The sequence below is a fragment of the Moschus berezovskii genome, chromosome 20 (genome assembly GCF_049115385.1).
Source record: "Moschus berezovskii isolate FMDL1 chromosome 20, NW_MosBer_1.0, whole genome shotgun sequence".
Classification (NCBI taxonomy): Eukaryota; Metazoa; Chordata; class Mammalia; order Artiodactyla; family Moschidae; genus Moschus; species Moschus berezovskii.
Genome location: NC_142479.1, coordinates 42,462,061 through 42,483,738, shown reverse-complemented (window position 1 = coordinate 42,483,738; position 21,678 = coordinate 42,462,061). Strand labels below are relative to the sequence as shown.

At 47.9% G+C, this 21,678-nt stretch overlaps 1 protein-coding gene across 4 annotated transcripts in view; it reads right to left on the bottom strand.

The window, feature by feature from the left end:
- DNAH9 (dynein axonemal heavy chain 9) overlaps window positions 1-21,678 on the bottom strand; it is a 297,242-nt gene that overhangs the window by 244,599 nt on the left and 30,965 nt on the right. For all 4 annotated transcript variants that reach the window (XM_088828905.1, XM_088828906.1, XM_055407299.2 and 1 more), the window contains exons 7-14: window positions 16,880-17,047; window positions 14,695-14,811; window positions 11,747-11,897; window positions 10,264-10,378; window positions 5,833-5,901; window positions 3,526-3,652; window positions 1,456-1,711; window positions 26-267 (exon numbers count right to left, since the gene is read on the bottom strand). In XM_088828905.1, coding sequence (XP_088685031.1) covers window positions 26-267; window positions 1,456-1,711; window positions 3,526-3,652; window positions 5,833-5,901; window positions 10,264-10,378; window positions 11,747-11,897; window positions 14,695-14,811; window positions 16,880-17,047 — 1,245 coding nt within the window. The remainder of the gene's footprint in view (window positions 1-25; window positions 268-1,455; window positions 1,712-3,525; window positions 3,653-5,832; window positions 5,902-10,263; window positions 10,379-11,746; window positions 11,898-14,694; window positions 14,812-16,879; window positions 17,048-21,678) is intronic.

The following is a 21,678-nucleotide window of genomic DNA, read 5'->3' as shown; positions in this document are numbered from 1 at the left end:
GCGTGCCTGAGAGGCTGGTTATTACCTTCACAAGGGCGTGGATCTTCAGGCCAGATTCTTTGATGTGACAGTAATATTTTTCCACTCGATCATGCTGATCATCCAGAGAGAGAAGGCATTCCTTTTTCCCATCTTTTCTCTTAAATATCGGTGACATCCATGTTTTCATGATGCTCTGAATCTCTTCCACATTGTCTTTAGTTTTCTGAATTCTTTGTTCGAGATCATGAATACTATTGGTGATCTGAATGACATAATCCCAAATACCTGCTCCCCAAAAGAAAGAGCATTAATTGAAATAGCTTATAGTGGCAGAGCAAAAGGGGTGATTGCTCTGAAAGACAGGGATTTCATACTTGCGGGTTTTATAAGACTTTTCTGCACAGGCTAGTTTGTCACCATCAGAGCTTTTTCCATCCTAGCTAGATCATTAAGCCATGCCTTACGCTAACCCTGGTTACATGTTCTTTGAGGGTGGGGGTGGTGCTCCCCTATAACTCACAGATCATATCTCCCCCACAGTCCTACACATGGAACCCTGCATGTATTAATCAGTCAATCAAAGTTTATGGAATTGAACTGGAGGATATAAGAAAAGTAAGTGCATAGTTGCCTTATTTAAGATGCTTATGGTCCAATTAAGAAAAAGTCTTCCCTCGGGCTTTTCTTGTGGCTCAGTTGGTAAAGAATCTGCCTGCAAGGCAGGAGACCTGGGTTCGATCCCTGGGTTGGGAAAATCCCCCTGAGAAGGGAAAGGCTACCCACTCCAGTATTCTGGCCTGGAGAAGTCCATGGGATTGCAAAGAGTCGGACATGACTGAGTGACTTTCACTTTCACGTTCTAAGAAAAAGTAATTAAAGTAGAAAGAAGAAAAAAATAAACCACCCAGAATTTTACTACTTGAAAAAAAAGAGAGAGAGAGGGTTACAATGAAGTGTGCTTTGCTACCCTCAGTTGCTCAATCAAATCTGACTCTCTTGTGACTCCATGGACTGTAACCTGCCAGGTTCCTCTGTCCATGGCATTTCCCAGAATTTCCCAAAAATCCTGGAGTAGGTTGCCATTTTCTTCTCCAGGGGAGTCTTCCTGACCCAGAGATTGAACTCACATCTCTTGCATCTCCTGCATTGGCAGGCTGATTCTTTATCACCGTGTCACCTAATATAGTGTAATTCCTCCTCCCTGGAGTGCCTGGTATATGCTGGAGACTATGGGTGAGTTCATGCAAACTCCCAGACTGTGGTAGCAAAGATGTCCAAACCTCCTAGCCACACAGAGGAGGCAGAAGAGGGACACCATTCCTGCATGTCCTCTCTGCTCTGGATGCATATCTGAGAGCACGGGGTCGTGCTTCCCTGAATTGGGTTAACCAGGGAGTAAAGTGAGGTTCTACTAACTTTATTAGAATCTTGACTCTCAGCCTTTTCCCCAGACTCCCGGTGGAGGCCCGTTACCTTCTGTCTTCCAGCTCAGAGTCTCCTCCGCAGCTCTCAGGCAGAGATCGATATCTTGCAGCTCTTCCTGAACTAATGGAAATTCCACCTCGAGCAGAGTTTCCATAACCTTGTTGTACCAAGTTGCTGTCAACTCCAAATTAGCCACGAGCTGCCGGTAGAACTCTCTGGAGGAGAACATGGCTGCTGCTGTCTCAGGGACGTGCGTCATTTGCTGGGGTTGAAGATAACGCATTTCTTTCAGCACGGAAACCAGCTGGAGGAAAGAGCTGACGTGAGTTCCTGCGGTTCAGTGGTATCGAACAGCAGCAATACAGGTCAGGACCAGGAAACCCCAGAGGGCCTTCTGGGTCTCTTTTTCACTTCGACTAGTTTCTTAAATCTTCTCTGAAAGGGAAAATTGAGTCTGAGGCAAAAGGAAGGTGATCAGGAAGCACTGAGCCTCTCCAAACCTGTAAATCACGAAGAGTAAGAAGAGGAAAACCTGAGAAAGAAGACACCCGTGATAGCCAACGAGGGCTCTAGCCTGATGCTTTCGGGCATGTGGATTGTGAAAACGGGGGCTTCCGTGGTGGCTCCAGCAGTAAAGAATCTGCCTGCAATGCAGGAGAACTGGGCTTGATGCTTGAGTCAGGGAGATCTCCTGCAGAAGGGCATGGCAACCCACTTCAGTATTCCTGCCTGTAGAACCCCATGGACAGAGGAGCCTGGCAGGCTACAGTCCCATGGGTTGCAAAGAGTCGGACTCAAATGAGGGACTATCACCTTCCATGATGAGAACATGCTCTGTGGCAGGGGTTGGGGGCTGGGAGGTGGTCAGGGGAAGGATTAGGACCACCCACATGCATGAGGGCCATCTGCCTCCTCCCCACAAGGTCAGATGCGTGGTCACAGACACTGGCAGAGTTTAGAGGAGGTGCCCGTTTCACAACTTTAGTTGTTAAATACAATTATGGGAAATATCCCTCAGTTTCTGTAACTCTTTCCTGGCATGCTTTGTGCTCTAATATACTAGAGTGAAAGCGAGAGCTGCTCAGTCATGTCTGACTCTTTTGCCACCCCACGGACTGTAGCCCACCAGGTTCTTCTGTCCATGGAATTCTCCAGGCAAGAATACTGGAATGGGTTTGCCATTTCCTACTCCAGGGGATCTTCCTGATTCAGAGATCAAACTTGGGTCTACCGCATTGCAGGTGGATTCTTGACCATCTGAGCCACCAGGGAAGCCTGTTCTAAAGGCTTAATATACTAGGGGTACAGGAAATAGACATCACGCAGGCTTCTCTGAACTTCTTGAGGGGAGGCATTGAGTTTAGTGGGAAGTGCAGAAGGGAAAAGCCAAGTGGATATGGTCCTGTGCCAAAGACAGGGGCCTCCAGCAGGGTTTCCAGACATCCCATTCTTCATCCCTTGCTAATTTATTGTGATATCTCGGAGTTGATTGAGCATTGATGCATATAAGAACAGATGACAAAACAGAGTAAGCCAGATTCCCCCCATCACCAGCCCCAGCTTCATATCAAGACTCCTGGGCTCCCAGTTCTCCTTCCAGTGGTTCTGGGCCAGCTTTCTTTGCTGCCCTGACAACACTGAGACAAAGGCTTACCCTTTAGCTGGGAAATGACCTCAGCCTCCTACTTTATACTGAAAGAAGCTCAAGATATTAAAATTTTAAATGTAAAAAATGAAAACAAGAAATGAATACAAGTGTGGACTGTTTATATAATATTGCAGTAGAGAGGGCCATTTCAAATGTACAACCACAAAATAAAAGATAAGATGGGCCCAGCTGACTCTGATACCAAAAGATCAGTGGTATTTTGCAGTACTTTCCGTTGTGTGACATCAGAGCAAACTCACTGGGGAACCCTGGAGGAAAACATGAAGAGTGGACAACTTAAGAAAACACTACACCCTAGGATTCACTCCCCCCACAAAGTAAAATCCAGGGTGCAAGTTCTTTGGACCACCTTCAGCATATTCTTATAAAAAGCCTGTTTGCCTTTGAAATCAGCAGAGTCAAAAATGCAACTCTTAGAGACCAAAAGGAAGCTCCTTCCATCGACTTACCTGTGGACTAAAGTTGACAGTGATCTGCTTTGTCTCCGGGTCACGTTTCAGAAGTGGCCGTGAAAGGTTGTACTGGGACTTCTCTGCTACTGTTCGACACCAGTCCCCATAAAGTCTTGTTTCATACCTGTGAGATCAGAGACAACGGGCACCTCATAAGCACCCTCCTAGCTTCCCAACATCTGGCAAGGATGAACTGAAGGTATATCTATATAGATAGATGTATTTATAAAATAAGATCTCTATCATTGTTCTTTAGTCACTAAGTCACGTCCTCCTCTTTTGTGACCCCATGGACTGTAGCCCACCAGGTTCCTTTGTCCATGGAATTCTCCAGGCAAGAATACTGGAGTGGGTTGCCATGCCCTTCTCCAGGGGATCTTCCTGACCCAGGGACCAAACCTGCATCTCCTGCCTTTCCTGCATTGGCAGGAGGATTCTTTACCACTGAACCACCAGGGACGCCAACCTCTCTATATCTTTAAGACATATGTCTCATGAATTGAAGATGCTAATTTGTAAAATATCTGAGAACATTATGAAGTCAGAGTCATTGACTCCGCCAGGCATGGCAGCGTCTACATGTAACCCTTCATTTCTAAAGGTAGCATAACTTAAATCATGGGAGGAGAGGCTCCATGTGATCTTTGTGGGGATAAGGGAAGTGGCCATTAGACTTAGTAAACGTTGGAAGAAGTTATTGAGTAAGGTTTGCTCTCATGCTAATCTTCACAAAGCTCGTGGACATACACTGTTCGGTCATTTCACACTGATGTACTGGGCTTGGGAGATGAAATGATGAATAAATACCCCAAGACAAATGTAGCTAGCGCTACAACCCCAGGTCAATGGAGGACACAGCGAGTATAACCCCAGGGAGTGTTCAGGGCGTTAGGCTTCGAGTGGCAGAAGGAGGTGAGTGGGCAGGGGTGATAAAGAGGATGCGGGGGAGGGCCTCACACAGGAGGGGCCAAAGTGATGGTCTGCTGAGTCTCAGAGGATGAATGGTGGTTGGGCAGAGACAGGGGAGGGAGTGTTCACAGCAGGAGCAGCAGGGTGGACTAAGGTGAAGTGAAGAGCAGCAGGCTGTGCGCCGTGTGCTGGGGACAGTGAGGGGACGGTAGGTCAGAGGGAGGAGGGGCGAGGGCCAGGACTGGAGAGGGAGGCGAAGGCTCCATCAGCGAGCACCTCTGCTTTCTTTTTAGAAGTTTATTGGGCTGCACCAAGTCTTAATTGTGGCATGCAGGATCTTTAGTTGAGGCATATGGACTCTTAGTTTTGGCACGGGGGATCTAGTTTCTGGACTAGAGATGGAACTGGGGCTCCCTGAATTGGGAGTGTGGAGTCCCAGCCACTGGACCGCCAGGGACGTCCCTAGGGAGCACTTCTCACTTCACACTAAGGAGATGATGGAGGTACTGAGAGGCTTCCCAGATGGGGGTGTGTGGGGACATGGGGTGTGGGGACAAGGGATCTGATGACGATGTGGACACTGAGGGACAGCGGTCCAGAGCAGGGAGGCTCGTAGGAGCTGCTGCAGCAGCTCAGGCCCAAGATGCTCTGGTCTCTTTTGAAGATGTAGGGGGTGGGAACACAGAGGCGGGGGCAGATTGGAAGCTAGAATTTGGGAAGTCGAAGGGACAGAACGTGGGCGACCTGGTAGGTGGGGATGGCCCAGCTAATGCGTCTCCATAACGCTAAGTGTGGCCACAGCTATAATCATAACTGTCATGTCTACAGCCCTCCTCTCCTGAATCAGGAGACAAGCAAGTATCAGAGAGAAGAAGCAAGACGTGGGCTGTTTCTGGACCCTGTTTCCCCTCAAAAGACCAGACAATTGTGAGCCCATGTAGAAGCTTCATTCTTGTGCTTTCTCCATAAACGGACTCAGGCAGTATTTTTTTCTAACCTGCTGTCTCTTCGTGCAGTGCCAACCGTCACCTTCTGCTTAGCGAGCAGTGACTGACTTCCTGGGACCCTGATCTCGGGGAGACACGGGGAGCGCCCCACCTCTAGTTCTGCCGAGTTAGAAAACTCGCTCCCCTCAAAACTACACTGGAAAAGCACCTGTTTCTAGAGTCGCGTCCCCCGGAGACCTGGTGTTTGCGACCCAGAAGCACTGTATTCACAGGTATTGTGATTAAAACTTAAAACACGGAATGACGTTTCGCTGCCGCTGGGGAACATGGACACACTCGGGACTGCACGGGAAATGGTAGAATGGGGCAGGGGGTGGGGGGAAGTGGGGAACGGGTGTTGGGAGGGGGCTTCAGTCTACAAAAAGATCCAACCGCAGAAGCGGCTTACTTTTCCAGCAACGAGAGCGTGTCTTCGTATTTTTGTATCATACGCTTTGCTTCGGCAGATTCCATGCAACTACCCGTACAAAAGAGGGAGAAAAAAATGGCATCGAGTTAGAAGTTGAAATAATGATCTGAGCGACCAACTGCTGCCAGCCTGTAAAGTAGAGATCGAGTAGCCTCCCGGTCCAGTTTCCAAAGGCAAAGGTCCCTTCTGAATGAGCCTGCCGCTTTTCCTCCTGAACATCCTCCATTGGCCACTAGAGGGCAGGTGTGCTTCCCCAAACGCAGGCAGCGGTCAGGCGACAGCACAGCCCCTCTCCTCCAGGGCTCCACCAGCCCCCTCGCCCTGGCCAGTCAGTCGTGCCCCGGGAAAATGAAGCCCTTCAAAAAATTAACGGGAGATTGAGACACAAAAGAAAAATTCTAGGTACTTCAGTTTCCTGAACTTAAGAACAAAACTGTATACAACATACATTATAACAAAAACTATATAACATACACATGTATATTTGCATATAACAATGCATACATAAAGCAACTATTTATATGCACATCCCCACATATTTAAGCACTGTTATGCACATAACTGAATATATCCGTTCCGTCGCTCAGTCGTGTCCGACTCTTTGCGACCCCGTGGACTGTAGCCTACCAGGCTTCTCCGTCCATGGGATTCTCCAGGCAAGAATACTGCAGTGGGTTACTGTTTCCTTCTCCAGGGGATCTTCCCGACCCAGGGATTGAACCCGGGTCTCCCGCATTGGAGGCAGACGCTTTAACCTCTGAGCCTATATTTTCTATTCTCTGAAATCCATCTAGGACATGTAATGGGGAATTCTGCTCATTACTCATTGCCATGGTTTTTTTTTGGGGGGGGGGAGGTGGTGGTTAGCGGAGGTGATCTGCGAGTTCTCTATTTTATTAACTTATTTATTTTAGGTTGCACTGGATCTTCGTTGCTTTGCATGGGGTTTCTCTAGTTGCGGCACACAGGCTTCTCCTTGCAGTGGCTTCTCCTCTTGCGGAGCACAGGCTCTAGGGCATGTAGCTGTGGCTCCCAGGCTCTGGAGCACAGGCTCTACAGCTGTGGCACAGGGGCTTTAGCTGCTCTGAGGCACGTGGGATCTTCCTGGACAAGGTATCAAACCTGTGTCTCCTGCATTGGCAGACAGGTTCTTTACCACTGGCCACCAGGGAAGCCCTGCCATGTTTATATGAGGGCCCCTCCCACCTCTTGCATCCCCAAACTTGAGCACACACCACACACATACATGCGCGCACACACACACACACCTGCATACACTCGTGTGCTCACGTGGGCAGACACATGCTCGGAGGCGTCTCCAGGTCCGCTGAGGACCACAGAGGCGCTACTACCCACACCTGCTCCCTGGTTCTGAGGCTTCTTTACAACACAAAAAGAGAGTCCAGCTCCTGGGAAAGCCGAAGTGAGCGTAATTTTCAGAAACCTTTGCACGAACTGTGTTGGAGGATCTTGTTTGTTCTGCTGGCAAAACGAGGCAGCTTATTGCGAAGATTCTTTAAAACCCATTTGCTCTTTAAGCCAACACAGGATTTCTTCACAAGCTCCCCTGAGCTTCGATAAATGCCCTCATGCCTGAAGAGAAAGCCCTGGATTTCCTGGCTTTTTTCCCAGTCATTCGATTCCCTTTCCTGGTGAAGGAGCAGAGGCGTCTGCAGGCCGGCGAGGACCAGGGGGTGGGTTCAGACCAGCCCTCCCCTCACGAGCCCTGGGGTTTCCACAAGTCTCCTGACCCCAGATCTCAGTTTCTACCTGAAAAAGAATGAAGCTACATATGACCCAACAATCCCACTACTGGGCATATACCCAGAGAAAACCGTAATTCAAAACAAGATATATTCACCCCATTGTTCATTGCAGCACTATTTACAATAGCCAGGACGTGGAAGAAACCTAAATGTCCATCAACAGAGGAACAGATGAAGAAGATGTAGTACAAAGATACAATGGACTATTACTCAGCCATAAAAGGAGCGGAATGGAGTCGTTTGCAGAGATGTGGATGGACCTACAGACTGTCACACAGAGTGAGTGGAGTCAGAAAGAGAAAAATATTGAATGTGAATGCACAATCTAGAAAAATAGTAAAGATAACCGTATTTGCAAAGCAGAAACAGAGACACGGATATAGAGGACAAACGTACGGATACCAAGGGGGTGGGGGGGTGTGATGAATTGGGAAGCTCGGATTGACATACACACACGATTGATACTGTGTATAAAACAGATAACTTACGAGAAGCTACTGTGTAGCACAGGGAACCTTACTCAGTGCTCTGTATGGGAAATGGGAAAGAAATTTTTTTAAAAGGGGGATATATGGATATCCATAGCTGATTCACTGTGCTACACAGCAGAGCCTGACACAGCAGTGTAAAGCAGCCAATTTACAAAAATAAAAGGAATGAGTTTGGAGGCTTGAGTGGCTTCTCACACCTCAGCCCCTGTGACTCCCCTAGCAGGCTGGAGAAGCCACAGAAATAAGTGCATCAAACTCCCTGTAGATTCTGCTTTGCTTCATGGTGAAGAGTTGACAAACGAGTTCATAAATATATGATAGAGTAGATACACAAATGTGAGTTCATGATTAAAATAAGTGGATATTTTCATGGGAGGCATGGAGGACACGGTGGGGTGCCACTCAGACGGGTGGGGACCACCCACCACCCCCAATCTCCCTTCACAAAGAATTCGGGGTGCTGATGACACCTCCCTCTTTGGGAACAGTCTCAGCCGACCAGACAGAACTGCCTCCTCTCCCAGGGCCACACCCCCTCACACCCCACAGCCACTTCCAATGACCAGCTGATGTAGGCGGACAAAGGCCAGGCAACCCTAAAGGGTCAGACTTCCCCACTGGGCAGGCTGAGGCTGGCATGCAGCTGTGCTGCAGCTCAGCTCCTCCTCTGCCTGGTTCCCACCCCTCCTCGTACCCCCCGGAGACCCTGCCCCAGACACTGGTCCCGAGAGCATCCCTGTGAACTCCTGCACACACGCCTCCGAGTCTGCCCCAGGGAACTGGACCAGGACAGCTCCCGCAGGACACGTTCCCAGGCAAAGCTCTGCCACCCTCCCTGGCCGTTCTCATATCTTCCTCCCACCTCTGAGCGGGGAGCATACTGGAGAAGATGAGGGCTCAGCTGGACTCTGGACCAAGCTCCCTGTGGCTGGGGGAGCCCCCGGGGAGAGCTCTGGGCAAGGACCCCTGAGACCCAGATGCCTGTTCCATTTCAGTCTTTGTTCTTTCTGGACTCCAGGCCGGTCACCTCATTTCCATCTGCCTCAGTGTGTCCGTCTGCAAAACGAAGCGCCCGCTCAGACAGTGTGATGAAGTAGGTGGATCTCCCAGTGGGCAGATGTGACTCACAGGCATGATGGCTTGACTAGTACTGAGTTTGAAAAAAAGAGGAATACTTGCTGGTTCTAAAGCTGGGTGTCTCACGCTTGAATTCGCATTTGTTTTAATCAGGAACTCACATTTGTGTGTATACTCTGTGGTATATTTATGAACTGGCTACTAAAAGTGGTTTTAACTCCTCACCATGAAGTGAAGTAGAGTCTACAGGGAACCTCCAGGCTTTCAGCTTCTTTCCAACAGCTGGGAGATTTCTTACATTGCCCTTTGCTCCTGTTGGCATTAGATGGTGTGGTGGCGGCTCCCTTCAGACCCCAGCCTGGTTTGTTTATTGTCATTTAGTCGCTAAGTCCTGTCTGACTCCTTGTGACCCCGTGGACTGTAGCCTGCCAGGCTCCCCTGTCCATGGGATTTCCCGGTCAAGAATACTGGAGTAGGTTGCCATTCCTTCTCCACGCAGTCCTCCTGACCCAGGATTGAACCCGCATCTCCTGTGTTGCAGGTGGATTCTTGATCACTGACCCACCAGGGAAGCCCTTGGCCAGTAACCAACTGATTGCTATGAACTGAATGTTGGTGTCCTCCCCAAGTTCAAATGTTGAAGCCGAAGGGAGGCCTTTGGGAGGAGATTAGGTCACAGGGCAAATCCCTCACAAATGGGATGAGTGCCTGTATGAGAATTCAGACAGCTCTCGGGTCCCTCCTGCTAAGTCTGAGGACACAGTGGGAAGACGGTCATCCGTGAGTCAGGAAGCAGGTCCCCCTGAACAGACATCGAATCTGCTGGCACCTGGACCATAGACTCCCCAGCCTCCAGAACTGAGAAGGCGAGATTGCTGACGTTTGTAAGCCCCCTCCTCCCCCACAATCTGTGGTGTTCCTGAATGTACTAAGACACTGCCTGATTGCTAGAAATGGAAAGAAAAGAAGAGGATCTTTGTGCCTCAAGGAAGTGAGTCGAGTTGCTATGATGCTCGAAATTCAGAGAGACCACAGAAGTGTGAAATGAACCCGCGTTTCAGGAACGGGGTACTCACGGGTGTGTCATGCGTTTGAAGTTGTCGAAGGGACCCTGGATGCGCTGCCTCAGCTCCTGCGCCCAGCGGAGGCCCCCGGCCACAGTGGGCATGTTCTTGTGCACGGAGGAGAACCCTGGGGACAGGGCACAGCAGACTGAAGCAAGGCTCTGGCCCTGAGCCCCGCTCTGCCCATGAACAACCCCCGGTATCATGGGGGTGGTCCCATACATCATAGGGATGGTCCCAAACGTCATGCAGATAGCCCCACATAAAGCTGAGGCCAACAGAATTTCTGGATGACTTCCTCAGGGAACTTCATCCTTAATGACCTTACTGTGAAACCTGTTTACAGATAGACTGGTTCTGTTACTCTAGCACTTAAAACTTTTGAAAATTTCCCATTGCCTGAATAATGAACTCTGGATTCCCTAATAGGGTGCTCAGAGAACTTCACGACCTGGTCCCAAACTCAATGGCTGACCTGATCTCCCTGTACACACCTTGTTTGGCTATGGGCAGGTCCGACTAGTCACCTTTCACATCCTGTCGTGCCTTTGCTTCCAAGGCCATGGCCTCTTCTCTCTGGCTGTCCATCTCCCCATCTTTCAGGGTCCAGCACAAGGCCACCATCTCCATAAACTCTCCTCCCACCTCCCAGCCCAATTCATCCTGTTTTGCTACATTATCTTTTTTTCTTGCTGTTTTTCTTTTTTCTTTTTTTTTTTGGCTGTGGCCCTTGGCATGTGGGATCTTAGTTCCCACACCTGGGATTGAACTCATGTCCCCTGCAGTGGAAGGACACAGTCTTAACAACTGCATTGCCAGGGAAGTCCCTTGCTACAGTTCTGTATAACTCCATTTATGCCGATTGTGTTCCTTGAAGAACCACCTTTTAGGAATAATTGTTCTCTCCCTTACCCTGGTCGGCCTCTGCATGCAGTGCCCACAAATGGACCATGCATACAGCATGGCCTTAAGAAATGTTTGCCAAGCTGAACTGAACTGGTTAACTTTCAAACAGACAAGGCAGGGCATCTAAGAATTGCAATAACAGCAGAGATGCTGCACCTCGGTGTGTAACTGCCCACTGCCAGACTCCTGATGGTTCATCTCTCCAAAAGCACAGTCCATAAGGCACTGAAAGGGATGGGAACCTTTTCTCAGACATGTGCAAATCTACTGTGGAATTGAGTTATGCTGAAGATTAATCAGTGTGGCGACATGGATCGAGGTGCAGCTCATACATTACGCTGAGGATTCCACTGACCAGAGGCAGCGGTCAGGACTTCACCGGTCTGGGTCAGTCTGCCAAACCTGCCCCAGACACAGGGAAATGCACAGTTCAGTGAACTCGACAATCGCGCGAGATGGTCTGGAACTTCATGCAAGAAGACTGTGCTTTTGGAGAATGTCCTAGAGCCACAGCAGACGTATAACCAGAGGACCTGCACCCTTTCTGCTAATAGACGCCCCCATTCAAGTCTCCTGGCAGCAAGCTTACCATGCTCTGCCTCCTCCTGGACACGCTGACTGTGGATCAGCCTCACGGCGTCCACATCCTCGCTGAACATGCGGATGAGCACCAGGTATCTTTCAGAGGCATCCTGTGCTACCACTGGTCTCTCCAGGAGGCTTCCCGCTAGGTCCAGCAGCTGCAAAAGAGGCAGAGGAAGATGGGGAAATGTCACAGACCCAAGCTTCCCATCGTTACATGAATCCTCTAGCCCAGCTTTTTCCTTCATACATCTGTCTTCCAAGATAAGAGGGTCATGGATGGACAATTAAGAATCAGCAGCAGAAAAAAGAGTTGGCAGATATTCATAGCCTGTCCATCTCACCTTTGTTTCTGAAGGAGGGATCCTGTGTGTTGAATGACCTACGGGACCCTCCTCTCGTGTTGTGAGAAGCTGGGTAGGGGGTAACACAAAGAGAAAATGAAAGGTGTCAAAAAGAGTGAGCTGATTCACATCATAGAGACCCGATGCAGAGATGGACGGTGATGATGGAGAAGAAACAGGAAGCTAAGTGGGCTGGCTGTTGGCGAGAATCAGGAGGGCTAAAATTTGAGAGTGGGGGCAAGAAAAGAATTTCAGAGAGCAGTTGCCCCCAGAAGGCAGTGGTTTCGAGGACACTTTGAAGATGCTCTCTGTGCATCAAGACTGCCCTGCTCCCTTGGTGGGAACAGCGGGGTCAAAATGCTGAAATGCTTTTCGTTATCTCCTGGTTGCTAGACTGTTTCTCTGATTGTGATGCTGCCCTGAGACAAGGTCAAGGCAAAGTGGATGAGTTCAGTTGTGTTTAGGATACAACAATACATGACTTCTAGGACCACTCTGTTTTCCAACCCCAAATCACCCAGATCCCAGGAGACAGCAGAAAGGAGCTCTCCCTCCACAGAGGCATAAGCAAGCAGTTCTCACCGAGTTCTGGCTCAAACATCCTTTGGGAGGTACAGAGGGGTGGGCTGAGGGACCACTGCAGCCAGCCTGCACTGTCCAGCTTGGGTTCTCTGACCCGGACATACTGCTTCGGGTCACATCCACTGAGGCACTCCTAGTGGTCAGATGGTCTTACAGCAGTAACAGGGTGTCTGGACTCAGGGGATCTCTCAGTCCCTACTCCTCAACCTGAAAAGGCACTTCTTTGCATGAAGTTATGAACACAGGAGCTCTTGCTTGGGCTAAAGGAGAAAGGAAAGGCTTTGGTTTCTTGTTGATGAGATAACTCCAAAGAGAAAAACCAAGCAGGCAGAAGGGACTGAATGCCCACAGTTCTCCTACAAAGTCCATAGGCTGGGCAGGGAGCTTGTTGAGATAAGGAGTCAGAGCCCAAAGAAAAAGGGTCTGCTTCTATGAGAGTCCTTTGAGACTCAGGGTGTGAGCAATGCTGCTTCAGGACCTGGTAGCAAAGGGTGTGCAAAGTTGGAAAGGCTTTTCTCTGTTTCTGCCCAGAATCTTGCTTCATCACGATGGGCAAGGATTGGAGTTTTGGGAACCCAGACAAACATGCCCTTGGCATAAACAGAAATGTTGTCACGGTGGGGATCATCAGGACAGCAATAATAAGATCCTGAAAGCACCTTCCTGGGCAGAGGACATTTTTAAGGAAGACTGTAGACAAAGACGATGTCAAAGACAGAGCAACTTGAGAGTATATGTGAGACCCTTGAAGACAACTTGAAATTCGTGGTGCACAGGGATTTACTGAAGAGATGCGGCTGGACATCCTCAAGATAGAAATGAGGTTCCAGCGTCACCGGTTACCTGCGTGGTAACATCCCAATTAGTGCTATGACACTTCAGTTGTGTGCAACTCTCTGCGACCCTATGGACCGTAGTCCGCCAGGCTCCTCTGTCCATGGGATTCTCCAGGCAAGAATATTGGAACGGGTTGCCATGCCCTCCTTCATGGTATCTTCCTGACCCAGGGATTGAACTCGTGTCTCTTACATCTCCTGCATTGGCGGGCGGATTCTTTACCACTAACACTACATGGGAAGTCCGTGGGAGTAATGATTAGGACATAATGGCAAATATTATTATTTCATATGAGCCCTTCTCTTGAAATTGAATACTTGGAGAAATTCTAAAATGCTTCCTATGTGAGTTGTGGAGTAGCAGGTGTGGAATACACATGCATATTCTTGAGTGAATTAAGTATATATGTATCCAGTGTTCTAGAACATCATGGACTCACCATCCTGGGTTTAAGCCTCTTCTGTGATTGTCCCATCAGTTATCCAGTCTGTGTTTGGACATGTTCAGCCCCTAAAAACTTAACTCCCTCTCAAGGAAGTTTAGCATTAGCAGAGATCCGTTTCTTCTTTTGAGCCAAAATCTGCCTCCTTGTAGCCTGACTAGCCCTGGTTCTAATCCTTCAGGCTTTACAGAGTAAGTTTCTTCATAGTTCACGGACGACCTGCTCTGTTTCCCTAAGCCTTCAGGTCTCAGGACCTCGATTGCTCATTTCTGTAGTTGTTTATCTACTCATCCTCCGGAACTTCCTCCTGCGCATTCCTGCACCATCTGATCTGGGCACCGCAGGGCAAAGGTCCACATCTTCTTATTCTAGTTACTCAAGCTTCAGTGGTTTGCTCCAGCCTGAACTGACCTGACAGCAGCCGTTAAAACAGCCCTGGTGACCACAGCAGGCTTCTTCACTTTTAATAGGCACCCAGGTTACAGGTAAGGCCCAAATACAGCAATCCAGAAGAAATTCAATTACAAGGAATTTTTATATCGTCAAGTTTGCAGAAAAGCCTGAGCCATCAACTTGAGAAGCCCAGTTTTGCAGGCTCCAGGCTCCCTCGCCCTGGGACACCCACAGTACTGCTTCTACTAGACCAAAAGCAACAGTCCTCTCTGCAGGAAAAAAAACAGTTGGACGTGTATGCTTATCCCTGTCTGAGAGGGTGGGGAAGGAGGGGGTAGCTCCCCCTCCTGTACAAACCTTGAAGGCATGCTCCAAGCCAGGGGCGTCATCGAAGGCCTGGATAAAGACAGTCCCCAGCCTCCTGTCAAGGTCTTCTACTCTCTGATTAAAGTCAGAGATGTCATTTTCAAATTCCTGAAGAGACAGCAAATGGACATAAGAAAACGTGATTTTCTGAAGGACAATCCCGGAATGCTTTTTCCTATTAATCTGTCACACCAAGGATATATTTTGATTTTCGGCAGTTCACTGTGGTGTGCCTCAGTGTTTATCCACATAGACAGTTGCCCTATTACTGCAGCATTTTCCTCCTAGACTCTCTAGTATTAGCGTGTGCGAGTCACTCAGTTGTGTCTGACCCTTTGCGACTCCCATGGACTGTAGTCTTCCAGGCTCCTCTGTTCATGGAATTCTCCAGGAAAGAATACCAGAGAGGGTTAGCCATTCCCTTCTCCAGGGGATCTTCCCGACCCAGGGATTGATCGAACCCACGTCTCCTGCATTGCAGGTGGATTCTTTACTGTCTGAGTCACTCGAGGCAAAATGGTAAAGAGTCGGAGGAGAGGCTGGGACCCTGTCCCTGCCTTCTGTGTCCCCACCCAAGCTCCTGCAGCCCCTTCTTTCTCACCTCCGGCACCAGCTCAGGCCACCCTGAAAGCCACCTTGGCAGCAACAGCCCCAGCAATGGGGCTACTTCATCACTACCCCCGACTTCCCTTTCTCCCTCAAGTGGAAATCCTGTTCTTTTCAGTGTAAACAAACTGGTATGGCTGTTAGGAGAAAAGTAAGCTAATTTAACAACTACACTATTTTTTCTAACTACACTTAATTGCTTAAGACAGCAGCTAGCCGTTGTCCCCACGGTTGCCAAATTTAGCAAATAAAATGACAGGATGCCTGTTAAATTTCAGATCAACAAAGAATTTTTTTTTAGTATAAGCCTGTCCCAATTAACTGTATTTTATTCAGCAACACAGAGCATGCTGTTTCTTCGAATGTAGCAATTTTCAGAGAACACTGATTTTCAGAGAAACATCTCTAATTTGTGAAATTATTATCTCTTATTATTGCTTTACACTAGCTATGCATACTTTTATGAAAAGATAAAGAAAAGTAGGAAAACACAGTAGTATTTCTCTGCTTCCCAAACCCAACCATACTAACATCGGAGCACACTTCTTTATGTACAGGATTTTGTTTTGTATTGTTTTATCACATGGTAGAAAACATATAGTATAGATCCTGCTTTGCACGCCAACTTTTTTTCTACTTTAAACTAATGGAACTTTTAGAAAGCTCCATTTCCTGGGTTTGGCCAGCTAAGATCCCCCTAGACAATGGAAGGGGGCTCCCAGGTGGCTCAGTGGTAAAGAATCCATCTGCCAATGCAGGAGCTGTGAGTTCCATCCTTGGTCAGGAAGATCCCCTGGAGGAGAAAACGGCAACTCACTCCCGTATTCTTGCCTGGAGAAGTCCAAGGACAGAGGAACCTATTGGACTACAGTCCAAATGATGACTGAGCACGAACGCAGACATTGGAAGGTGCTCAGAGCAGATTCTTGCTCAATTGCTTTTTCCTTTTCCCTCAAATACTCTAAAATTCCTTCTCCAGTAATTCAGCCATTCCCTTCTCAGGGAACTCCATTCCCTGTTTCTGTACTGACCCTTTTGCTTCTTTTGGTTCCTGCAGTATTGGACTCACTGGTCTTAGCTCTCCTGCACTACAGGTGGGATGTGGACTCCTGTGTCCTGATCCTGGAAAATGCGATGTTGGCCCTTGCCTCATCCTGGGAACTAGAGTCTGATCAGAAAACTGGGCTACTGCGTCACTTACCCCTCTGCGGGCCACTAATGAAATTCTGCCTGGGGGTGCCTGGCCTTCACACAGCAGGTGCTGCTCAAAGCTTAAAGCTTTGGGAGCTGCAGAGTGGCTGCAGCCTCCACCATCACCCCATCTCCATCTCAGCATCTCTGAAACCCTGGGTATCTTCAGTCTGAAGAAGTCAGCAGTTGGAAAACACCCTCCCCTGACTTCTCTCCTGACACAAAGGATAATTAAGAGTGGTCTCTGCCGATAATAACCATGGGGACCACAGAGCCAAAGAAAACGCACAGGGGAAATGCAAGTAAATACCCAGGCTAGAGGCTGCAGGCATCTGAGAAAAAGACACAAAGCTTGCAAGGTAGCCCTTCCAAGCCCTACCACGCTTTGGAGATCCAAGCAGTTGTAGGAAGACTCTGAGAAGACCCTGTACATCTCTTGAAATTCGGTGTACATCTGCTGGGCCTGCTGGCTCAAGGCACTCCCTCTGATACCACTGAACTCAAGCTTTCCCAGTTTGTGGAAATCCAAAGTTGTCTTCAGAAGATCCTGTGAAGACAATTTGCAATGGAATTAAGATAATGAGGATGACAACAGGGCTGATGCGCAAATTGGTACAGGAAGGGCTGGAAATTATACGGGGGTGGTGGTTGCTTAGGAAAATGCGAAGCCTGATTAGTTTTGTAACCTTATTACTAGATTGCGCTGATATAAATAACTCTGGGTGACATGCGATAACAAAGAGAAAATTCCAATAAATAAAATTTACTTGCACACAAAAATCAAATTTATGCTTCAACCTCTTTCTGCATTCTCTCATAAATAATAAAATACAATAATAACACTATTTACATGGCTGGTGGCTTTATTCCCATTTAAGAAACCAATTTTAAATGGACCATGTCGTGTGGTTCCAGAATGATGGCTGTCTTGGAAGGTACTGATGGGAAAGTGGATCCTCTGAGTAGTCCTGAGGACAAGCTCAGGGGTGGCGCCAACATTCTCAGCAACGACTTCTGCCAAGAAAAGACATCTGCGGGGTGCCCTTGCTGAGCGTACCTGGGACTGTAGACCCTGTGGCCGGCTGGGTGTTGATGGGTGAGGACCCGACATCTTTGTATGGGGCAAAAAACAGTGAGGGGCTTCCCTTGTGGCTTATCTGGTAAAGAATCTGCCTGCAGTGCGGGAGACCTGGGTTTGATCCCTGGGCTGGGAAGATCCCCTGGAGAAGGGAAAGGCTACCCACTCCAGTGTTCTGGCCTGGAGAATTCCATGGACTGTAGAGTCCATGGAGTCGCAAAGAGTCGGACATGACTGAGTGACTTTCACTCAACAACAGTGAGAGGGAATCCGTCAGTGTAGGCTCAGGATGGCACCCAGTAAATAGGCAGTGAGTATGTGTTACTGTCACCACTGACGTGGCAGTTCCCAGCAGGGCTCGGGATCAAGTGACAGGTGACAATACAACCTAGAACCCTGGGGTGGGGGGTGGTGATGCTGCTTGAGTCCATCGAGGACTCTTCACTTCTGATAGGATAGGAGTCTTCAGAACACATCTAACTCTGCATCTAACTTATCTATCACGACTACCCATTGAAAATCACAAAGTCTCTAAATCAAGGTATTCTTCCTGCTATACCTTCCAATCTGTGTGCTTAGCTCTTCAGTAGCAAACAGGGAGACTGGGGTACCTTTGTGTCATTTTGGCAAACATGTGACATGCATCCCTGGGAGGTGGTCCTCCACCCTGAGGAGATTTGAAGGGCAAGAAGAGGGAAAAGTGACCCAAGACTGGAAACCCAGCAGGTCCTGATATCATTCCAGGGAATGCCCATATCACTGGCCACTGCTCTGGGATAACTCATCAGGATAGCAAGGGGCAGCCCATCTCTTGCTTCTCATCAAGACACGAAGCCCAGCAGCAGAGACAGAGACACCAGGAAGTTGTAAGAAGTGGCTGACTTTTCCTGCATTTTCAGGTGGGTACCCATCCTTGCAGCCATGGGCAGCTGTCTAAGTCCCCTTTTTGCTCAGCTAGGCAGACTACATCATGAGAAATGCTGGGCTGGATGAAGCACAAGCTGGAATCAAGATTGCCAGAGAAATATCAATAACCTCAGATATGCAGATGACACCACACTTAGGGCAGAAAGCGAAGAAGAACTAAAGAGCCTCTTGATGAAAGTGAAAGAAGAGAGTGAAAAAGTTAGCTTAAAACAACATTCAGAAAACTAAGATCGTGGCATATAGTCCCATCACTTCATGGCAAATAGATGGGAAAACAATGGAAACAGTGACAGACTTTATTTTGGGGGGGGGCTCCAAAATCACTGCAGATGATGACTGCAGCCATGAAATTAAAAGAGGCTTTCTCCTTGGAAGAAAAACTATGACCTACCTAGACAGCATTTTAAAAAGCAGAGACGTTACTTTGCCAACAAAGGTCCGTCTAGTCAAGGCTATGGTTTTTCCAGTAGTCATGTATGGATGTGAGAGTTGGACTAAAAAGAAAGTTGAGCGCCAAAGAATTGATGCTTTTGAACTGTGGTGTTGGAGAAGACTCTTGAGAGTCCCTTGGACTGCAAGGAGATCCAACCAGTCCATCCTAAAGAAAATCAGTCCTGAATGTTCACTGGAAGGACTGATGCTGAAGCTGAAGCTCCAATACTTTGGTCACCTGATGCAAAGAGCTGACTCATATGAAAAGACTGATGCTGGGAAAGACTGAAGGCAGGAGAAGAAGGGGACGACAGAGGATATGATGAGTGGATGGCATCACCGATTCAATCAATGTGAGTTTTGGTAGACACCAGTGATGAACTGGGAGGCCTGGCATGTTACAGTCCATGGGTTTGCAAAGAGTTGGACTTGACTGAGTGACTGAAGTGAACTGAACTGATGAGCCGGGGGCTGAACTGGGAGAAAGGAGGAGGAAGAAAGAGCCAACTGAAGGAAGATGTATACCCAAACCAGAAGATCCTGCCAAAGATGGGGAAAGGGGGTAGGCTTTATTTAAATACACATTTGACTTTGTATGCAGGGAGGAAACAGCAATCAACTTGATTCAAATGAAATGGACTTTAGTAGCAATTTGAATCATTCTGATAGGAGAAATGTACTGTGTTTGTGCTGTGGGATGTCACATGGGTACCCATTTATCATAAGTCTGTGGATGTTAATTTCAACTTCTAGGAGGTACCTTCTATCCATTTTAAAAGACAGATGCATTTCGATGTGTTTGATTATGTCAGAAAACTAATAATTTTGTTATACTTTATTTCTCAAGAATTCTTGAAGCACAATCCTGGGTGGTCACTGAAAGTTGCTTAATTTTCAGTCGAACAGGTAAATCATAGATATTGTTGTTTAGTCTCTAAGTCATGGCTGACTCTTCTGTGACCCCATGGACTGTAGCCCGCCAGTCTCCTCTATCCATGGGATTTCCCAGGCAAGAATACTGGAGTGGGTTGCCATTTCCTTCTCCAGGGGATCTTCCTGACCCAGGGTTCAGACCTGCATCTCCTGCATTGGCAAGCAGGTTCTTTACCACTGAGAGACCAGGGAAGTCCCAAAAGAATACTTACATAATCACTCTACTTTTGGAGAAACTCTGGTCACTAGAAACAATGGATATTTATGTTGCTTAACAAACACGTGATGAGCAATACATTTATTTAGGGTTCAGTTCAAGGTCTTAATCCTTTCCTTAACCCTCCCCCCAATAAAAGAGACTCTTACCCCACTTTTCTCCTACACTCTGTATGCCCTTCTCCTGCATAAGCTTTTCTTCAGAACTCTTAATCACTCTCTGGAATTATAATATACTATCTGGGATTACATTATATTGTTTATTTCCTATCCACCTTTCTCAGTAGGTTGTAAACACCCCAGAGATCCCACTGTATTTTCCATCCCCAGAAGAGTCCCAGATGCTGAAGAAATATTTGTTAATGAAGGAAGACGCCATCTTTGACCTTGGCCTTAGTGACAGGACCTCCAGGAGAAGGTGACAGGGGATAGAGACTCTAGGAACACTGGACTCAGAGCAGTTGGATAAAATAAAGAGAATTAGACAAGAACAGAGAATTAGGAAGCAAGGCAGAACTGTGCCTTTGAACGTTTGATGAGCTGTGGTCAAGTGCAAGGCCGAACCTTGCATGGACCTGAGCTGAGGGCAGAACTAAGGAAAGTAAGTGAGCAGGCCAAAGCAGAAGATTTGGGGTCAACCTGTAGGTTGAACTTATAAAATTTCTGATTTTTGACCATATTGACCTACAAGAAATGGCAGTTTCGTGTGGTTCTACTCGATGAAACAGAACCATCTCGTGCCTGGAAAGGTCCAGCCATACACTGGGCTGCTAAGAGAGGTGATGGGCTCCCCAGATCTGGGTGGATTTCACAGCTCTTTTCTTTTCTGCTGCACCATGCAGCATGTGGGCTTCCCTGGTGGTGCCAGTGGTAAAGAACCTGCCTGACAACGTAGGTAGATGTAAGAGATGTGGGTTCAGTCCCTGGGTCGGGAAGATCCCCTGGAGGAGGAAATGGCAACCCACCCCAGTACTCTTACCTGGAGAATCCCATGGACAGAGAGGAGCCTAGAGGGCTGCAGGCTATAGGGCTGCACAGAGTTGGACACGGCTGAAGCGACTTAGCATGCAGCATGTGGGATCTTAGTTCCCCAACCAGGGACTGAACCCATGCCCCCTGCACTGTGAGCTCAGAGTCTTAATCACTGGACTGCCAGGGAAGTCCCTCTGGGTGGATTTTAAAAGTCTGATGTCATGTCACAGAGGTATCATAAAGAAGATTCCTGCATCAGGCAGGAAGTCGAATCACAATCATAGAAACAGACTTACAGAAACCATGGTGACTATATCTTTGATTCTTAAAATATTTAAATGTAAGCTCTTTCCATTGTTTATTTAGAAGTCCTCACAAAACAGATAAAAGGCCATTTAAACCCATGAGAGATTTGGATTAAATTTTTAAAATATTCATTTTTATCCATCACCGTTGTGAACACACAAAATCCATGATGCTGTATTCAGGCTGAAAATGTCAAGGTCAGGGGTAGGACACAGGGCATCATGGGAGGAGTGCTGGGGCACAGATCCCTGGGTTCACACAGTCCTGTTCTACTGTTCACCAGCTACGTGGCTTAAAGCAAGACACTTAATTTT